At 34.4% G+C, this 20,709-nt stretch overlaps 1 protein-coding gene across 1 annotated transcript; it reads right to left on the reverse strand.

The window, feature by feature from the left end:
* Nucleotides 1–648: 648 nt before the first annotated feature.
* Nucleotides 649–3,343, reverse strand: LOC112714756 (uncharacterized). The gene is made up of 5 exons (XM_025766423.2): nt 3,160–3,343; nt 3,027–3,072; nt 2,325–2,933; nt 1,406–1,762; nt 649–1,249 (listed from the first exon to the last, which is right to left on the reverse strand). Exons 2-5 carry the CDS (start codon nt 3,045–3,047, stop codon nt 1,175–1,177), a joined length of 1,062 nt encoding a protein of 353 aa, XP_025622208.1. The 5' UTR covers nt 3,048–3,072; nt 3,160–3,343; the 3' UTR covers nt 649–1,174.
* Nucleotides 3,344–20,709: the final 17,366 nt, after the last annotated feature.

Consider the following 20,709-nt stretch of genomic DNA (forward strand, 5'->3'; position numbering starts at 1 on the left):
TAACAACTTTGTGCTAATCTCCCCTAATGATTAATTAGTTTCGTTGGTACTATCCTTCTAATTATTATGAGCTTATATGTCATATTCCTTCATTCTCTTACTTTGCACGGTATAGTTCCTTACGAAGGAACTTAGCCAATCCAAAAAATAATTAGTAGTTTAAACTGATAGGCACAAAATCCATTCATTTCAGTAGTAGATTATTGACAAGGAATAAGTGGCTACTTACAAGTTATCTTAGTACAGAGATAATAAATAAAACATATTAAGCCAAACATATAAATTAGAATTTAATTTTGATATATTTTCAGTGTAAAATGGTTTTACATGTGCAATCAATCATGTAACATCATATTAGCAAAAATAACTATATTTTACATTAATCGCGTGAATAGTTATCTGTAAAACAAAAATGTTTGGTAACCAAAGAAAATTAGTCAAAAACAGTTATAACTTTTCTTATTTAACAATTAAAATTAATTAATTGTTGCGATAATTAATTAATGCTAAATAAAACAAGTTCTGATGGTTTCTTTTGTCTCCTTAACATTACTATCTGAAAAAATAGTTGTAATTATACTGTATAAAGCATTTTATACTGTGAGTCAGTAGATGAAAATTAAACCCATTAAATTATTAAACAATATATTTAAAAGTGCAAATATTCCATTATATAGTATGGTGAATTGTAAAGCAATTCTTACAATAGAAGCATACTCATATTCACTCAAGGGAACATGATAACAAGTTACTCAACAAAGGCCTGCTTGTCAAAAACATAGGTAAAGTTGAATTGAAACCTTGCAACCTCCTTTGAGGAAAGGAAAAAAAAAAAAAAGAAAGACTAACTAACACTTAATTAACAATCTCAACGTTCACTATTAAATTGAAACAGGTGGGTGATGATGATGATGATAATAACATGGTCAAAGTGTTGACCATGCAAAAAAGAAAAGTAGCTATGGCTAGCTACTGAAAAACCCTCCTGCAAAATGAATGAACTTGAGAGCAAACATACATTTATGTGTGGCTTTTGATGATTATGATGGGAGACATCACAGGCCTTGTAAAAAACACAACTATAACTTATGAAGAACATGTTGGACTTCTATGTATATAAAAAGAGCCTATATGATGAACTGAATGATAATGTGAAACGAACTACTTAGCTTCTTCACATGAAAGTTGAAAACGCTGAACGTAGATTCTTAACAAGTTCCTTCACTGTCATGGAAAATTCCATATCCATCTGCAAATTCAACAAACAAATTCCCTTATTGTTACGACGGATTTAATTTTACATAGACATTTGTATTGTTATCAGACCAAAATTTTTCTTATTTAATATTTTTTATTAATAAATATTAAATAAGATAAGTTATGATTATTTTTTTTGTCTCGATACCTGAGCAATGATGGTTATATCAAGGGCAAAATTGCCAAATGTTAAGACGCTGCTATTGATGACTTTGAGATGGAGTTTCTCAATTTGAATGATTGTATTTTCTATAACACCCTTTTTCTTCTCGCAGTGAACTCTTATTAGCACATTTCTTTCGCAAAATCTTGCTTCAATTTCGGGTAGTGGCTCAGTCTCTGAAGAGCAAGAGTCTTCATCATCATTACATAACTGAGATTTCTTCACCATTACCACTGATTCCACGGTCTTCTTCTTTTTCTGTTCCTCCTCAAGAGCACTCACTTTTTCTTGCATTTGTTTCAAGTACTTTATAGCATCTCCCAGAACAGAAGCTTTATCCATCTGTGTTATATATTCTTGTTATTATTAGTCTTAACTTCAAAATATGAGTCCCTTCGAAATATATAGCATGTGAAATGACTCATACAAGCGACACAAATTAGAATATGGTTTGAGATTCAAAAGATATCATACACGCTAAAGCACGTCAGTCTGCATGAATTGAGAAGAATCAATAAACATTTTAAGACGACGAAGACGAAAACAACAACAAAGTCTTATTTTATTAGATGGGTCGACTACATAAATTAAACGACTATCATATATCATGAAATATTTTATGATATGGACTAAGTCTGGAAAAAGAGGAGAGTTATGTTAATCCCTCTACATCCAACGTTAAAATTTTGTCGAATCTTTATGGCATGGACTAAACATGATATTGTGCTAAACATTTTAAGACACAAGTAGGAAAAATTAGATGTACATGACCATGAGCTTCAAGTCATATTTTCCAATCATTAAGATTAGGAAATACCAAAGAATGATGTCAGAATCTTTTGTTAAAGGCAAAATTAAAGCAGTAAACTCTAATCTTCATGAATAAGGGCATAGTTAATGGTACCTTTTTGAGGCCAGGAACAAGGGCAGATAAAGCAATGAAGCGCTGGCTGAGCTTCTCTCTGCGCTTCCTCTCAGCAATGATGTGATCATGAGGTTGATGAGAAGAAAGCTTAGGACGTTGCCCAAAGTTCTTAGCCTCATGGCATGATGATTCTTTGAATAGATAGTTTTCATGATTATGATGATGATTATTATTATTCCCCAACAAGGTTGTTCCTTGAGTATCTATGTTGTTAGGACTACTACTCATAATCTCAACCTTAGGCTTCATTACTAACCCCAATTGATGATGATGATGATTTGTGTTGTCAACAAAGGAGAGAAGATTATTTGAGCAAGAACCAACAAAGTGTGACTCTGGTGTCTTGTTAATGTGACTACTCCAATTACTAGTGTTGTTACTTCTAAGCTGTTTTGCTGGTCTTTCAATTATAGTAGTAGTAGGTGAAGTAGTAGTTTCCATCATGGAAATCTTGGAGTTCATCAAGTTTGAGTTACAGAATAATGGATTATTCTTTTGCAAGCTATCTCCAAAAACAGCTAAGGTAGTAGCACAAGTATCAATAGAGCTTAAGTGCCAGAGAAAGCTATTAGGATCCTCCATTATACCCTGCATATACATAATATACAATAACGCAAAAAAAATTATAATTGATTTTGATTACATACATGTGCTAAGCTATAGATATGAATATGTTATTACCAATTCAGATGAAATCTCCATAAGATAATCAACTCTTCCTAATATCCTGCAAAATGAAACCATCCAGAATTAAAAGCTGATGATTAAGTTTGGTACATAAAATTCTTAAAAGAATCATATTATAGAAGCTTACTCATCAAGAGATATATGATATCTTTAGTTTCAACTTTGCTGAACACTCCAAAAGCTGCAGATTATAGCCTTGGATTTATTCACTGTTATGAAAACTTGTGAGAGTTACACTGTGATGCTCACGGGTTTCTGATATGTGAATTTTGCTTAGAACAGAACACAACAATAGAAGAACATTTTATAATTTAGAGCTACCTTTCATGCTGACATATTAATACCTTCATGGCTCCACCACCTCTTTGTTGTTTTGTGGACTTTTTGTGTTGATCTTCACCAACTAGCATTGAAAATTTTCATCAAAGGGTTTGCAAAATCATATATAGATAGGACCACTAATCTTGTAGAATTATTAGTATTATTATTATTATATTTATTATGTATATGCATGTGGTCCCTTGCCACGTCTCATATCAATTTTATTCGTTTGCCAAATGCCTAACTACCATTTTTACTCTTTTCCTCATTTATTTTCAAAGGTTACTTTAATTTCTAAGATCCTTCATCTTCTTCTTCATCATCATCAATAATATTCTTGTTCTCTTTGGTCAAAGATTATTGAAGATCATAACCAATAAGCAAAAACAACTAGAGCTTAATTAGTGGAACCACATGTGATATTGTGAGTTGATACTTGCCATCATTTGCCACTTGCCATTTGGTAGGTGGTCAATTTTCAAATATGAAACCAAAATTAAAAGTTGGGAATTAAGGTCTTACAAAAATGAGTAGAGTTTTAATTTCTTGTTTCCCTTCTTTTTTTTTTTTTTTGTCACAAAGAAATGAAGAACACAAGAGTTTTGATTGACTTTGACAAATTTTTAGCCAATTCCTAAAGTGCAGAGAGGAGGATTTAATTTTGTTTAATGTGTGTGTAGCCCACAGAACCGGCAAATTAAATAGTCCTCACAAATAATTAAGTAGATATTCAGGGTTTCATAGTTGATAAATTTTGTCGTTTATTAAGAAAGTGGGAACAGAAGTTAACCAATTTTTATATTAGGCAAAAAAATAATAGTGGTGTAATGATCAAAGGTTAATTATAAATAATGATAGTAAAATAAATCAATTTTTAAATAATTCTATTCTTCCCTTACTTTTGTCCAACACTAGATTGATTAAATGGTAGGTTAAGGGCTTGTTTAGGTGAGCTTCTAAGAAAAGATCTTTTTTCGAGTTATCTTTTTTTAAAAGATCTTATAGAGAAGTAAAAGTAATTTTATGTTTGGATATCTCATGTAAAAAGGTACTTTTATCTATCAATTATGTTTGGGTATAACAATATAAAAGTACTTTTTTGTTTATTTATTACATGAAAAACATCTTTTTTTTTAAGGAAAAAAGATCTTTTAAAAAAAAATGTAAATTACAGCTTCTCAAAAAAGATCTTTTTTTTTATTTTACTAGTGCTTTTACTTTTACTACTAGAAATTTGCCAAACACGTTAAAAAATAAAAAAAGATCTTTTTTCATTGAAAAAAGATATTTTTTTAACAAAATAATGGCGCCCAAACATGCACTAACTCATTTATTAAATATTTATTCGGTCTTTAAAAAGTTTTAAATCAGATATTTTATTTTTTAACAAACTTTTATTCTCTCAAATTTTAAAACTATTCATGTTGAACAAATTAATCTTTCTATTATTTTAAAGAAGAATCGTTTATTTTATAATTATATTTTTTGAATCAAATTATCTCATAAAAAAAATTGTTAGGAACTTAATACCTATATTAAAATTTTGACTAAAAATGACGAAAATTTAGTCTCTCAAAAGTAATTTTTAAAAACCTTATAATAATAATAATAATAATAAAAATTTGTCAGAACAATCAGAACCAAACATTTGGAAGTAAAAAAATTTAACACAATAAGGTGGAGCAAAAGAAAAAAAACAAAAACTCATAACGCTAAAAATAATAATCCCTAGTCATCTCGGGCATTATTATTAACAACCACAGGGTTCGCCACCAATTCACTCATCGTAACATGTAAAGGATCTGTTAATAATATCCACCACACTTGAACCTTAATTTTTGAAGATTCTATCATTTTTTCTAGCTAAATTGTCGAGATAACTGCAAAAGAACCAACTAACCACCACTTCCATTCCATCTTTCTCACTGATATATCCGTCCAATTTTCATAGTGTTGTTTGATTTGAAATTTATTAAAAACTAATTTAAATATTTATTCTAATTTTAAATTCGGTTTTAAAAACTAAAAATTTATGCTAAAAGATTCGTTCATAATTTTTCAAATTATTTGTTACTAAACAATAACAAAAGATTTTTTAAAAAATAAGAATAGATCTCCTATTGAGAGTTGAAACTTGAAAGTCGAAATAAACCTACGTATCCGATAAACTGGGAGCCAGAGTGGCAAAACCTGATCCAGATAGAAGTGGGAATGGAATTAATTGATTCCAGTTTTGGATATGCTGCCTAAAAAGGACTATTACGAACGAAACAAAAATTATAGATTTTCGCTGTTATGTGCTGGACCTGGAACAGTAGCATTCTAGAAATCTTGCAAATTTGCAATACGTGGACTTTAAAATAAGTCTCTTTCATGCGGTGCCTCCCACCCCTTGAAAATGAAAACAAAATTTGAAAATTATACCTTGTTAATACAAACGTTACATTAAAAAAGGTGATAGATTTGAAGTCTAAAGTAAATTTTTGTTTTGTTGCTTACAAGTCTAAAGTGATTTTTATAATTTTTTCTTTTTTAAAGCTTGGTGCAAGTAATGATAGCAAAGAAAAGGGACTTGTTCACATGAATCATTTGTTTCATATCTAGTTCTAATTCGAATTTCGCTTAGAAAGCAACTAAGCATATGAGGTATCAAAAAAAAAAGAGCCATTTAGATAAAAATATTAATTTTTTTTAAATATTTTTTAGTAATTAAAATTCAATACATATAATTATTAAAATTAATTTAATCAAAATTAAATCAGATAAATTGATTTGGCCAAAAAATAATAAATTATATTTTAAATCAATTTAAATTAATATTTTTATAAAAAATAACTATAATATTTTTATTATAAAAAATGACTAAAATATTTTTATTATTATTATTATTATTTTATATATATATATATATTTTTTTTTTGAGAATCCTAAATCTTAACCTTTCTCTGTGCCATCTTAGGGTTAAAATTTAAGGTTCTCAAAATAATATATATATAAAATAAGAGTATTTGTCATTTTCTATAAAAAAAAATAATTAATTTAGATCGGTTCAATATTTGGTTTATTAATTTTTTCGGCCAAAATTAATTTATCTGATCTAATTTTGACAAAAATAATATAATTTAATTGATTACATGTATTGAATTTTAATTACTAAAAAATACCTTTAAAAAAAAGATGTTTTAAGTGTCTTTATTTAAGTAGTTATTATCTAAAAAATAGTGTTTACTCTCGTAAATATATTTTTATGTCAAATAATAACTGAGAACTGTTAAATAATAATTTAGTTAAACATACTAAATTATTTTTTATTTTTTATTTGTTATTTTTACAAGAAGACAATTTTATACGAGTGATCATAAATAATGTTACCATCTATGTGATTAATCTCAAACATCAATATTGAAGCTGATATATGATCAAAGATTTGGTCGAAAATCCAGTCTCATACTGAACTTGCTAGGCAGTGTAGTTTTCAGCAGAACCGCAAAAGCTATATACATGTTTATTACATGGCTACCATAGCAGCTTCCTGGTTACATAGTTGTAACAACTTAATTTATGTACAAAATAAGTACACATAACTTGATACCTAAGATCTGTAGTCTATATATTTAAATTTATTTTTGTTAACGAATAGAGTTATAAAAGTCACAAGTCACAACACAGCACAATTATGCTATTTAAATAGATGAGGTATACTTCACTTATTAAGAACATAGAAGATGTGTATTTGTAAAAGGAATTATCGGTGTGTGTTTCAAGTGTAAAGTTAAATAGAATTAACTGCATACTTTATTTCAAAACCAAGATGATTTTTTTATAAGTAATGGACTATTAATTTTGAAATAAATAACGATAAAAAGATTAATGATTATGTAGTTACATACTTATGATATTTTAAAAGAATATTTTTATTGAAGTTATATCCATTCATTTCAACTGAGTTATAATAGTCAGGTCAATTATAATAATATTATAAAAAAGTTTGATTATGTTAAAGGTAGGAAATTATTTTATTAACAAAAATATATGGACAAATGACTTTAATAAATCCAATAGATTTTAATATGTTCTGAATGTTCCAAATAAAAAAATATAACGTCAAAGTTCCAAACCATATTTGTATATAAATCGAATTGATTGAATTCGATTTAGTGAAACAAGTAGTAAATCGAATCCAATTGATTCGAATTAGGTAAAAAACGAAGTTCAATTAAAATCGAATCAAATAAATTTGATTTGAAGTTTTCCTACTAAATTAAGTAGGATTAATTTAAAGATGAACTTAAATAGAATATATTAGATTCGATTTTTGAATGAACGTAAATCGAATCGATTAAATTTGATTTACACATGCACCAACGTTAGAGTAAATCAAAGTTAGATGTTTCGATTTACAATGGAATGAGGTGTATAAAAATGAGTTCTTACACGAAATTTTGTAGAAGAGTGAGATTCACAATAGCTAGTGATGAGAGTATTGTAGCTCTTGTGCACTATACAGGATCCATTAAGAAGAAAATGCGATCAGGAATTAAGTTCACCGACAAGGACCCACTGAGTGTTTTTCTCAAACCTTTGACTAGTTTCGCTGAGTTTAAGAATACTATACTCCAGAGACTAGGACTGCATAGCGTGAAACGGGTGGAGAAGTTGTTCTATAGAATTTTGATTTTCGTGTTACACGATGATGTAAAGTATGATTCATTCGTTATTAGCAGTAACGAAGATATACATGTGCTGTTTCATTGTCGCCGTCAGTTTCCTGAGGTGAGGACTCCGGAGTTGTTGGCGAAGCTTGTGGATGTGGCATCTAGTTCCGGAGGTTCGAACAGGAATCTGTACTCCACAAAACATCTAGCCAGCTCTAGTGCATTGCTTGTTGGATCTTCGTCAGCAATGCCGGTGATTGCACTCGAGCCAAATTTAGTGGCTTCACCATCCTTTGCCGTCAATCTAAATCGCAGTTGTGATGCATTAGTTGGCGAGGCTGGACCGTTGGAATACGGTGATTTTGCGGCACTCAGTTCTCCTCCGTGAGTTTCGGTTTTCGGAGAGGTTGGAGCATCCGATGGGGTTGAGGATGCATTGCAGGATGATGATGATGATGATGATGATGATGTGGAGCCCGCAACGATTGCTGATGATAGCAAGGAGGAGACACCACAGACGACTCCACCTGTGAGTGGGGGAGCATCTAGTTCAAGTACTAATCAGTACCCCCCCTCCCACTTCTCTGCTCTGGACTTGGATGCCATGGCTCCTCAGGAGGATCCTTTTATACCATTGGCTTTGGGACAAGAGACACGTAAAATGTAGGAGATGTAGCTGAATTTCAGGTCGGACAGCAGTTTCAGGATAAAGAAGAAGTCGTGCTTAGCATAAAGATCTATAGCATTCGTCGCAAGGTTGAGTACAAGGAATTAGAGTTAAATCACCGCAAGTACTATGGCAAGTGCAAGGAGTTCGGGAGCGGATGCGTATGGCTAATCCGGGTCAGCCTCCGCCAGCGCAAAGAGATTTGGGAGGTAAAACGGTACAATGATAATCATACTTGTCTAGCCACATCGTTCTCTAGTGACCACGGAAAGCTTGATTATCATGTCATATCGGCCTTCATTATGTCCCTGATTAGAGCTGATGCTGTCACGTCGATTAAGGTACTGCAGAATGCCACGAAAGCACACTTTGGATTCAGACCGATGTACAGGAGGGTTTGGATGGCCAAACAGAAGGCCGTGTCATTATTTTACAAAGACTCGAAAGATTCGTATGACATGAACTAAATTCAAATATTTGTTTTGGGATTTATTTTAAAAATCCCACACTAACAGTCTAACTAACTACTAATTTATTTAAAAAAAATTTTAAATATTTAAAAACACTAACCTCAAGGTGGACGGCACCAGTAATATGCGCAACTCCATCTAGCCGATACAGACGATTCGGATCGTCTTCCATACATGCAGATTCGGTTGTTCTCGGATTGCTTTCAGAGAATCTCGGATCTGGGTGGTGGAGTCGGGGATGGGGTATGAGGTTTCTAGGTTCGAATCAACTGATTTCGATTTGTTTATATAGAAAAGATACAAGAAAATCGAATCAATTAGATTCGAATTACATTCGACGACAAGTACGTGTAAATTGAAACAAGTAAATTCAATTTACAAAACCATCAAATCGAATCAAATGATTTTGATTTACGTTGGGGATGAAATCCGTTGGCTAAATCGAATATTATTACTTCAATTTACACGTGTTTAAAAATCGAATTCACTAAATTCGATTTATTTATTTCTTTACCATTCACGTAATTCGAATCTACTAGTTTTGATTTTCATTCAAGTTCCTTTTTCAATTAATTCAAATCAATTTGATTCGATTTATTACGTATTTCACTAAATCGAATTCACTAAATTCGATTTATATAAAAATGTAGTTTAGAATTTTGATGTTGTATTTTTTAATTTGAGACATTTAGAACATATTAAAATCTATTTGGTTTACTGAGGTCATTTGTGTAAAATATATAAAATAATATTTATTAATATACATAAATGATGAGTAATTTGGAAAATCCAATAAAAGTTTTCAAATTGAACGAGTTGATATCTCTTGATAAAAAGAATATTGACCTAGTCAAAGAGGACAAGACAAGTTAGATATAGTGTATCCAATAATCATGGAAAAAATTGACAATATAACTAATGCCACCGAATCAAATCCCCGTGCATATTCAGCCACCACCAACGTAACAGAATCCATATAACTAAACTAATCAGTGACCAATGCGTGTGGTGAATTGGTGATCCAATCTAATTGAAACAACAAACAAGGTAGAATAATATTACATCTACATGCACTCGCTAATTTCCTTGCACTTGCTGGTTTCATTTATCCCAAGTGCACCATTATTAAATTCTGAAGACATTGGTTGTACTCCTAAGTCCTAATGATTGATACCCCACCAACCATGTAAATGAATGCAGTATAATAAGGGGTTTCTTAAGAGTTCAAATAATGTACCTACCTAAGTGAATGAATATTCTATCTGCTACTCATTATAGTTGTAATAAATTTTTTGTCAACGAGAACTTAAGCTTTGTTTGTTTATAAATATAGAATACTAAAACTAAAATGTAAAAATATAAAATTATATTTGATAAATGAGATATAGATAAAAATATTATATTTAAAGATATTAATTAATATATTTTATATTTATTCTAATAAAAAAGACATAAAAATATAATAAAAAATATAATTTAATTTTTTTATTATTTTTATTAAATTTTGATAAATAATTATATTTTTTATTATTATATTTTTATTTCTAAATTTTTTAAATAAAAAAATAAGAATAATAAATTAAATTTTTATTATTTATTTTAGTTTATTACTAAATAAAATATAAAAATATTAATATTTATGTTTCTGTTCTTGTGTTTTATTTACAATAATTTATTTTTTCCTCTCAAAAGTAAACACAAATTATAGAATAGTAAATACATAGGGAAGTATATACGGCAAATTGAAGTACCAATAAACATTCTACATTTCTACCTAGTATTTATAACTCTTATATGGTAAAGGTGAGAAAGATCTTAGTTTTCTTATTGCTGAAGCAGTATTCAGTATAGAATAACTAAGCCTGCGTTTGTCTTGAAAATAGAATAAGATGAAATACTGAAAATAAGATATAAACAGAGATACAAAGTTTTATATTTTTATATTTTATTTTGTGATAAATTAAAAAAATATAAAAATCTAATTTATTTTATTTTTCATTTAAAAAATTTGAGATAAAAAATATAATAACAAAAAATATAATTATAAAAAATTAATAAAAATAATGAAAAAAATAAAAAATAAATTGTGTCCCTTATAAAATATACTAATTCAATGTCTATGAATACATTGTCAAATACACAGCCTAAGTGACATAAATATATAAAATATATATTCTGATGCTCAAATTATTAAGGCCGCGTTTGTTTTCAAAGACAGCTCAGAATATGATACTGAGACAGAGACAATAGGACGGAGACACTAAAAATTATTCTTTGTGTATTGTGTTTAGATACTATGTATAAGACACTAATTTAATGTCCAATATTATGTTTGGATGCACACGACAAAGACTAAAATATTATATAAAATGACTAAAATAGCCATGTGATTCCAAATTTTTTATATCAAGTACAAACTAATTTAATAAAGAATGAGAGTACGTAAAAATACATATGGAACTTGAAAAAATATTTGAAGAGGCCAAAAATTTTAATCAAACTAAAAATTTTAATTATACTTTTTTTCTTTTAGTCTAAATATTATTTACTAACGTAATAAAAAACAAATAAATAAATAATAATAATAATAATAATAATAATAATAATAATAATAATAACTCATAATAATTAAAATGTCATCGTAATATATACATGATACTACATATATTAAAGATGATTATATTTAAAAAAAATTATTTTTAATAAAGTTAATTTACGTGTAAATTAACTAATTTTTATAACATATGATTTATTGTGTAATTTTTTCTCTATTTATATTATTAATATACGAAATAAACAACTCAATCTAGGACAATAAATATAATATAAATATCCACTTATTTATTAGTATTAAAAAAATATAAATAGTAGAAAATATGAATTTTTTGGTAGAAAAATGATAATAAAAGTTATTAATTAAATTAATTACGTAATAAAAAAATTATAAATAATTTTTTAAATAATAATAGAAGAATAAAATCACTATTTTCACATACTACAATATTTATAAAAAATTTGGATAATAAATTAATCCTCAATAAATTATACATTAATCCTATTAAAAAAATAAATAAATTATATATTAATCCTGTAAAAATATATAAATTATACATTAGATATATATATTATCGATTATTAAGTTATAATTAATTTCTAACTCAATTTTCATTCATTAAAATTTAAATTATTGAAATTATTAAATATCGAATATTTTGTACTTAACTAATTTTATTTTTGTTATTTAAATTTAAAAAAAGGTGAGTTGTTAATCAATTTTAAAGTCAAATTTAAATTTGTGTAAAAAATTATTTTTAATTTTATTTTATTGATTAAAATTAATATTAAAATAAAAAACTATTTTATACATCATATTATAAGATAGTGTAGTCATTCATTTTTTTATCGATAATTATTGCCAAATAAACTGATATAAAAGTGGGAGAAAAATACATTTGCCAATCTAGGAATAATAATTTTTTCAATAAAATAAATTATATATATATATATATATTGATTTTATTTTATTGATCAAAATTAATTTTAAAATAAAAAATTATTTTATACATCATATTATAAGATAGTTATTATGATTTTTTTCACACAAATAGCGCATAGTAGTGCAGCGCCTAATACACCAGCAACTCCCATCATATGAAATGGTTTAATGTCCAATTATGAAACCCTTGAAAAAATAGGATGAATCGAAATATAGCTGCTACACCAAAACTGGGTGCAAAGAACCAACCAGACTGACCCAGGGGATAAATCAGGAATACGAAAACAAAAACAGCAATTGGACCAGAGAATGCGATTGCATTATAAGGGCGCAATTGAACAGATCGAGCAAGTTCAAATTGACGTAACATGAAACCTATTAATGCGATACTCAACGATAGTGTTTTAGTAATATTACTAAGGAATATTTATCAATCTAATAGCTTTTGTAAAGAAATAAGTCTATATATAAGTTTGAAAACTTGAAAATTGTTACGGTGGGTAACCGGAGATTAATGGATTGGATGGTGTTGGTTGGCCCAATCGCTTGAAAGAAGAAGCCTTCGAGTGGGTCTGCACCTCGGGGCCTCCGTCCGACTTGCTCGTATGAGGAGAAGGGGGTGGTACCTGCAAGGACACTCCGATGCCTAAGTCCGCACGGGGTTAAGCAGGTTTAGAATGTATTGGAACTTAGAGATACCTGAGGGGTGTTAGCGTATTTATAGTGGCGAACCAATAACCACCGTTGGAGTAGTGCCACCCTTTTAGGGTGTTAACCGTCCCTTTATCTTAGGGAGGTTAAGATATGGCTCTGTAAAGTAGGTAGAGAGATTCTTGGGGCAGTTACTCTTTTGAATGAGTGTTTATCTGCTAACTAACCCTCGTACCCGACTTCTTTATAGCAAGTCGTGGTGAGCACCGACTTCATAAGACGAAGATTGGTACTGGGTGAGGCCCAACCCTTTGGTTTAGACCTTTTGCTTAATCCTGGGCCTTTATTATTGGGCCAGGGTATGAACAGTGCCCCTACTCGAGCCCAATTTTCTTTTCAAGATTTGGGTTCGAGTATTCTACTCGGGATCGTTGTCGACTTGTAGGAGGACCGACGTGATGATCTGAAACCGACGTGGCTTTTCGTGGCCTTTCGGTTCTGACAGTTACGTCTAATCAAGCGTCGTGTCTGTTAGGGATGTGCGTAGGGATTGATGGCCTTGGTAACGGTGCATTCTCATTAATGGCTGCCCCGCTTTTACCATTATGCCCCTAACGTGCCTATAAATACTTTCTCTCTCTTTCCTTGTCTCGTTTCTTTGATTTTTCAAATTTTCACTTTCATCCGTGAAGCATTTTCATATCGGTTTGTGGGACTTCTTTCGTTGAAGGATTTTCATCCTCTCCTACCTTTTTCCGGCAAAGGTTGGTTCTTTCTCCTCTCCCTCTGTTAATTGCTTTTGCTTGCGTGTTTTTTGTTTTCTTTGGAGAGGGAGAAGTGACGTTGTAGGCTTCTGTTAAGTTTCGTATCCCCTTAGGGACTCTCGTTTTTTATTCTTTTTCTTTTTTCCTTTATAGGTTTTCGTCGCATTTTTAGAAAAAATGTCTTCTGTAGAAGTTCTTGCTCAGTGGGTTGATGTTACGGTCCTGGGAGAGGAACCCTTGGTTGATGCCGAGTTCATCACCCATCTTCGCACTCATCATCGCCTTTGTACTCTTAAGGAGAATGAGCCCAAGTATGAGTTGGTGGCCCCGGGTCTGGAAGACCGGGTTTGTTTTGGGAGGGATTCCGAGGAGGTCCCTCATTTTTTCTATATGTATGAGAGCATGATTATCCGTTTGGGTGTTTTTCTTCCGTTTTCTGAATTTGAAATGGCTGTTTTGCGCCACTGTCATGTTGCCCCTACCCAACTTCACCCCAACTCTTGGGGTTTTTTGAAAATTTATCAATTTATAAGTCACGCTTTGGACTTTCCGACTTCTTTGAGGATTTTCTTCTATCTTTTCCACATGACTAAGCCCTTCAGTGGGTTAAATAACAAGCAGCAATGGGTGTCTTTCCGAGCCATACAAGGTCGGAGAATCTTCACCCTTTTTGACGAATCCTTCCATGACTTCAAAAATTATTTTTTCAAAGTGCAAGCTGTAGAGGGTCACCACCCCTTTTTCTTGGATGAGAATTCTTCCCCTCGCTTTTCCCTCTATTGGTTGGAGGCCTCCCCCTGTGAGAAGTATGGTCTGGACGACCTAGACGAGGTGGAGGCGGCCATTGTGGGGTTTTTTCGAGAAGTGTGGGGGAGGGCCCTATACTTGGATACTAGAAAATTCCTCCAGGGATCGCCAACTTTTGTTCGGTCGCAACTAGGTAGTTTTTATACATGTATATACGTTTCTTATTTTCAACTTGTATCTGCCGACTTGAGGTTTGTCGACTTGTTGTTTTTGCTAATTGTTTTTTTGCAGATATGGCAAGGAAGAATGCTCAAGAATCTTACCAAAGAGTTCAGGAGGCTAAGGCAAGATCTCGGGCTAGGACTGCTGGCACCAGGGCGATCGTCTCTCCTCCTCCTCCTCCTCCTCCTCAGAACGTGGGGAATCCTTCCCAGCCCATTATGATTTCTTCTTCAGCTTTGTCTCGGCCACTCCCCTCCGCCCGACTTCTTTCTGAGCCAGAGAAGAAGAAGCGCAAGACTTTAGAGTCTGGCTCTTCTTTTGATGGTGGGGTTAAGGCGGATGCTCTTGCATTCATCCGAAAGAACATCTATCCTCATATAAGTATGGATGATGTCTCTGTTCGGAACCACCTTACCACTCTGGCTGAGGAGAGTTTTAGGGCGGCAGGTGTTTGTGGCAAGCTCTTGGATATTTTTGAGAAGACTCCTCTCAGCTCTTTGGGGTTAACCTCGAAGGTTGAGGAGCTGGAAGGAAGGCTTCTTGCTTATCAAGAGCATGAGAGGGAGTTGAAGGAGGAGGTCGCTAAGCTGAAGGAGGAGAGAGATACCCTTCGGGAGAAGGAGAGTAAGTTGCAGGCCCAATGCAACATGGAGGCGGGTTTGAGGAAGGCAGCACAGGAGAGTTACCAGAGTTTATTTCAAGATCTTGTGTCTGTGAGGAAGGACTTATTGAACTCTCGGAATGCATATGTTGAGTTGGAGGACTCTATTGCTGATGGTGTCGAGGAGGCTTGGAGGATTTTCAAGGAGCAGGTCGGAGTCATTGCCCCTGACCTGGACCTTTCTCCTTTAGATCCGGACAAAGTCGTCATTGATGGTGCTATTGTGGATCCTCCTGCCCCCGTAATTGTTTCCGAGTCAGAATTGAAGACTCGGGGGGCAGAGGATTATGGAGTCCCCTCCTCGTTCTAAAGACGCTCCGAGCTCTTCTGTTGTTCCTCCGACTTCCTCTTCATCTCCTGTGGTTGCCTTTCTTCCCAGTCCTGGTGGTGCTTTTTCTGACTCTGGTGGTGGTGATCCGTCTACTCCTCTGCAGAATTAACTTTATATGGCTATATGGGGGCTCGGCCTGTGAGTCCCCCCCTTTTTTAAACTCTTTATATCTTGTTTGTTGGTGGTATTTGAACAATTTCTTTTGGCCTTTTAAGGCTGTTAACAAAATATTTAAAAAATATCCTTTTTTAATAAGGGTTTTTAGTTAACAAAATACCCTTTTTTGGGTAAGGGTTTAAGTTACCTTATGCGTGCATGCTTTTCTGATTTTGATTTTTCGAAATCCCCTTGATCTTTTCCTGAAAACCTTTCCCCTTGGCTTGTCTGTTTTTCTGAGCCTTTTTGTTTAAGGACTTTAGGACAGCCTTTGAACTTTTTCCTAGGTTTTTTCAATCTCTTTTTTGTTATTCCTTATACTCAACTTTGCTTTATTGAGTTCTTACGACTTAGGTTATTTTTGCGATGCGTTTTTCTTCTACTCGGTTTTTCATTCCGATTTACGGGTCGAAGTGTTTCCAAGTTTCTTACGATCAACTTTTATAACCTCTTTACACCGACTTGTACCTCGTCGTTTTATCCTGACGACCATCTAGGCCGGTTCATGGGATTTTCACATTTTGTCGAGTTTAAGTCGGTGCGTTTCGTAGAAAGAAAGAGAAAACAAAGAAGGAATTTATAAGAGATATTTGTAAGATGAAAAAGATCTTTATTAATTGGGGGAGGTACTCTATTGCTACTAAGAGTTTTTGACAATCTATTTCCTTTAGTCCCTACTATGATGCCTTGTTAAAAACCCTTCTCCAGAAAAAACCTTTTATTTTGGGAAAAAATCATGAAGTTGAAAAAAGAGTACATCAGGGAGTAGAGTTCGCTTTTAACTGTAGTACCTTTTCATATTACAAGCATGCCACGACCTCGGTGACTCGGTGCCGTTCAGGTCGGTCACTTTATAATAACCTTTTCCTAAGACCTTATTGATTTTGTATGGTCCCTTCCAATTAGCAGCGAGTTTTCCTTCCCCTGACTTGTTGACTCCAATGTCGTTTCTGATCAAGACCAAGTCGTTCGGGGCAAATGTTCTTCGAATGACTTTTTTGTTGTACCTTGTAGTCATCCTTTGTTTCAGCGCTGCTTCTCTTATCTGGGCTTGTTCTCGTACTTCGGGAAGTAGGTTGAGCTCTTCTTTGTGCCCCTGTATGTTCCCGATCTCGTCGTGGAGAATTACCCTTGGGCTTTGTTTATTGATTTCTATTGGTATCATGGCTTCTATGCATAAACTAGTCGGAAGGGTGTTTCTCCAGTAGCGGATTGGGGGGTCGTTCTGTAAGCCCATAGCACTTGTGGGAGCTCTTCAGCCCAGGCTCCTTTTGCCTCTTGTAATCTTTTCTTTAGCCCTGCCAGTATGACTTTGTTGGCTGCCTCGACTTGCCCATTGGCTTGCGGGTGCTCCACCGAGGTGAACTGGTGTTTGATTTTCATACTGGCTACTAGGCTTCTGAAGGTAGAATTGGTGAATTGGGTTCCATTGTCTGTAGTAATGGAATAAGGTATCCCATATCTTGTGATGATATTTTTGTAGAGGAACCTCCGACTTCTTTGAGCAGTGATAGTGGCCAATGGTTCTACTTCTATCCACTTTGTGAAGTAATCTATTCCCACGATCAGGTATTTAACTTGTCCTGGTGCTTGGGGAAAAGGACCTAACGAATCCATTCCCCATTTTGCAAAGGGCCATGGAGAAGTGATACTGATGAGCTCCTCTGGGGGAGCCATGTGGAAATTTGCATGCATCTGACATGGTTGGCACTTTTTCACAAATTTTGTGGCATCTTTCTGCAAGGTTGGCCAGTAGAATCCAGCTCGGATTACTTTCCTGGCTAGTGACCTTGCTCCGAGATGATTTCCGCAGATTCCACTGTGGACTTCCTCTAACACCTCGGTGGTTCTTGAGGTCGGTACGCATTTTAACAATGGTGTTGATATCCTCCTTCTGTAGAGAATATTTCTCATCAAAGTGTAATGTTGTGCTTCCCTCCGGATTTTCCTGGCCTTTTTTTCCTCTTTAGGAAGGATGTCAAATTTTATGTATTCGACCAAGGGGTTCATCCATCCGAGGTTTAAACCGACTATCTCAAGGACTTCTTGTTTGTCTTCTATTTTTACCACTGAGGGTTCCTGGAGGGTTTCTTGGATTAGGCTTCTGTTATTCCCTCATGGCTTGGTACTTGCTAACTTGGATAGGGTGTCCGCTCTGCTGTTTAGATCCCGAGTTATGTGTTTAACCTCGGTTTCTGCAAAGCGCCCAAGGTGTTCCAGAGTTTTCTCCAAGTACCTCTTTATATTTGGGTCCTTTGCCTGATACTCTCCACTTATCTGGGAGGTCACCACTTGTGAGTCGCTGTATATCATCACCTTTGTAGCACCGACTTCTTCTGCCAGCTTCAATCCAGCAATCAAGGCTTCATACTCTGCCTGATTATTTGAAGCTGGAAATTTAAATTTTAGGGAAACCTCTATCTGGGTTCCTCTTTCATCTACCAATATTATGCCTGCACCGCTTCCTGTTTTGTTGGAGGATCCATCTACATAGAGTTCCCATGTAGTTGGTTTTTCCTCCTGATCCCCTGCGTATTCTGCAACGAAGTCGGCGAGGCATTGGGCTTTAATCACCGTCCAAGTTTCATATCTTAAGTCAAACTCGGAGAGCTCTATTGCCCATTGAACCATTCTTCCTGCAACATCCGTCTTTTGGAGGATTTGCTTCATGGGTTGGTTCGTACGGACTCTTATTGTGTGAGCTTGAAAGTAAGGCCGTAGCCTTCGTGAGGCTACTACTAAGGAGTAGGCAAACTTCTCTAGTTTGTGGTACCTTAGCTCAGGGCCTTGTAGAACTTTACTGATGAAATATACTGGATGTTGGCCGACCTCGTCTTCTCTTATCAGGGCTGATGAGACAGCCTTGTCTGCTACAGATAAGTATAGGACGAGGTCTTTTCCAGCTACGGGTCAGGTCAGAATAGGAGGTTGGCTTAAGAATATTTTGAACTCCTGGAACGCCTCCTCACATTCAGGGGTCCATTCAAACTGACGTCCCTTTCTCAATAAAGAGAACAGTGGAAGAGATTTTAGTGCTGATCTTGCCAAAATTCTGGAGAGGGCTGCAAGTTGGCCATTCAGCTGCTGGACCTCTCTCAAACAAGTCAGGCTTTTCATCTCCAGGATGGCTCTACACTTATCGGGATTGGCTTCGATCCCTCTTTGTGTTAGCATAAATCCTAGAAATTTCCCTGCCTCTACCGCGAAGGCGCACTTTGCGGGATTTAGTCTCATCCCGTGCAGCCTTATGGTGTTAAAGACTTGTGAGAGGTCCGACAAGAGGTCGACTTCTTTCTTGGTCTTTACCAGCATGTCGTCGACGTATACTTCCATTAGGCTCCCAAGGTGAGAGGCAAACACCTTATTCATCAACCTCTGGTATGTGGCCCCTGCATTTTTCAATCCAAATGGCATGACCACGTAACAGAAATTAGCTCTGGGTGTGATGAATGATGTCTTCTCCTGGTCTGGCTCGTACATCGGGATTTGGTTATACCCCGAGTAGGCATCCATGAACGACAAGTATTGATACCCCGAGCTGGAGTCTACTAGGGTATCGATGCTTGGCAGTGGATAAGGGTCCTTGGGACATGCCTTATTTAGGTCGGTATAGTCCACACACATTCTCCATTTGCGATTTTATTTTTTGACCAGCACTACATTGGCTAGCCATGTTGGGTACTTGACTTCTCTGATGAAGCCAGCTTCCAGGAGCGCCTGTAGTTGCTCCTCCACTACTAGGGCTCGTTCTGGGCCGAGCTTACGTCTTCTTTGTTGTACAGGTCGGGATCCCGGATAGACCGAGAGCTTATGGAACATGAGCTCGGGGTCTATCCCAGGCATGTCGGAGGCCTTCCAGGCGAAGAGATCGAAGTTATCTCTTAGGAGCTTAGTCAACTCTTGTTTTAGGGTTTCCCCTAGGTTGGCTCCTATGTGAGTATTTTTTTCTTCCTCTTCGCCGACCTGTATTTTCTCGGTTTTTCCTCCCGGTTGTGGTCGCAGCTCTTCTCTAGCCCTTGCGCCACCGAGCTCTATTGTGTTAACTTCTCTGCCTTTTCCTCTCAGGTTTAGGCTTTCATTATAGCATTTTCTTGCCAACTTTTGATCCCCCCTTACCGTTGCTATCCCCGCTGAAGTCGGGAATTTCATGCAAAGGTGGGGAGTGGATACTACTGCTCCAAGTCGATTTAGAGTAGCTCTGCCGATTAAAGCATTATATGCTGACCCCACATCGATGACTATGAAGTCTATACTCAAAGTCTTTGACTTTTCCCCCTTTCTAAAAGGGGTGTGGAGGGGCAAAAATCCCAGTGGTTTTATCGGCGTGTCCCCTAATCCGTATAAGGTGTCGGGGTAGGCTCTTAATTCTTTCTCATCCAACCCTAGTTTGTCAAAAGCGGGCTTAAAAAGGATGTCCGCTGAGCTTCCTTGGTCTACTAGGGTTCTGTGGAGATGGGCATTTGGCAGGATCATAGTTATTACTACTGGATCATCGTGTCCAGGGATTATTCCTTGCCCATCTTCTTTTGTGAATGA

The sequence above is a fragment of the Arachis hypogaea genome, chromosome 10 (assembly GCF_003086295.3).
Source record: "Arachis hypogaea cultivar Tifrunner chromosome 10, arahy.Tifrunner.gnm2.J5K5, whole genome shotgun sequence".
NCBI lineage: Eukaryota > Viridiplantae > Streptophyta > Magnoliopsida > Fabales > Fabaceae > Arachis > Arachis hypogaea.

Excerpts from the sequence above, each read along its gene's own strand:
- LOC112714756 (XM_025766423.2), bottom strand. The coding sequence starts at position 3,047 with ATGGAGATTTCATCTGAATTG. Across the intron at positions 2,934-3,026 it reads TGGAGATTTCATCTGAATTG|GGTATAATGGAGGATCCTAA; the intron begins GTAATAACATAT and ends ATGTATATGCAG. Across the intron at positions 1,763-2,324 it reads TTGTTCCTGGCCTCAAAAAG|ATGGATAAAGCTTCTGTTCT; the intron begins GTACCATTAACT and ends TATATAACACAG.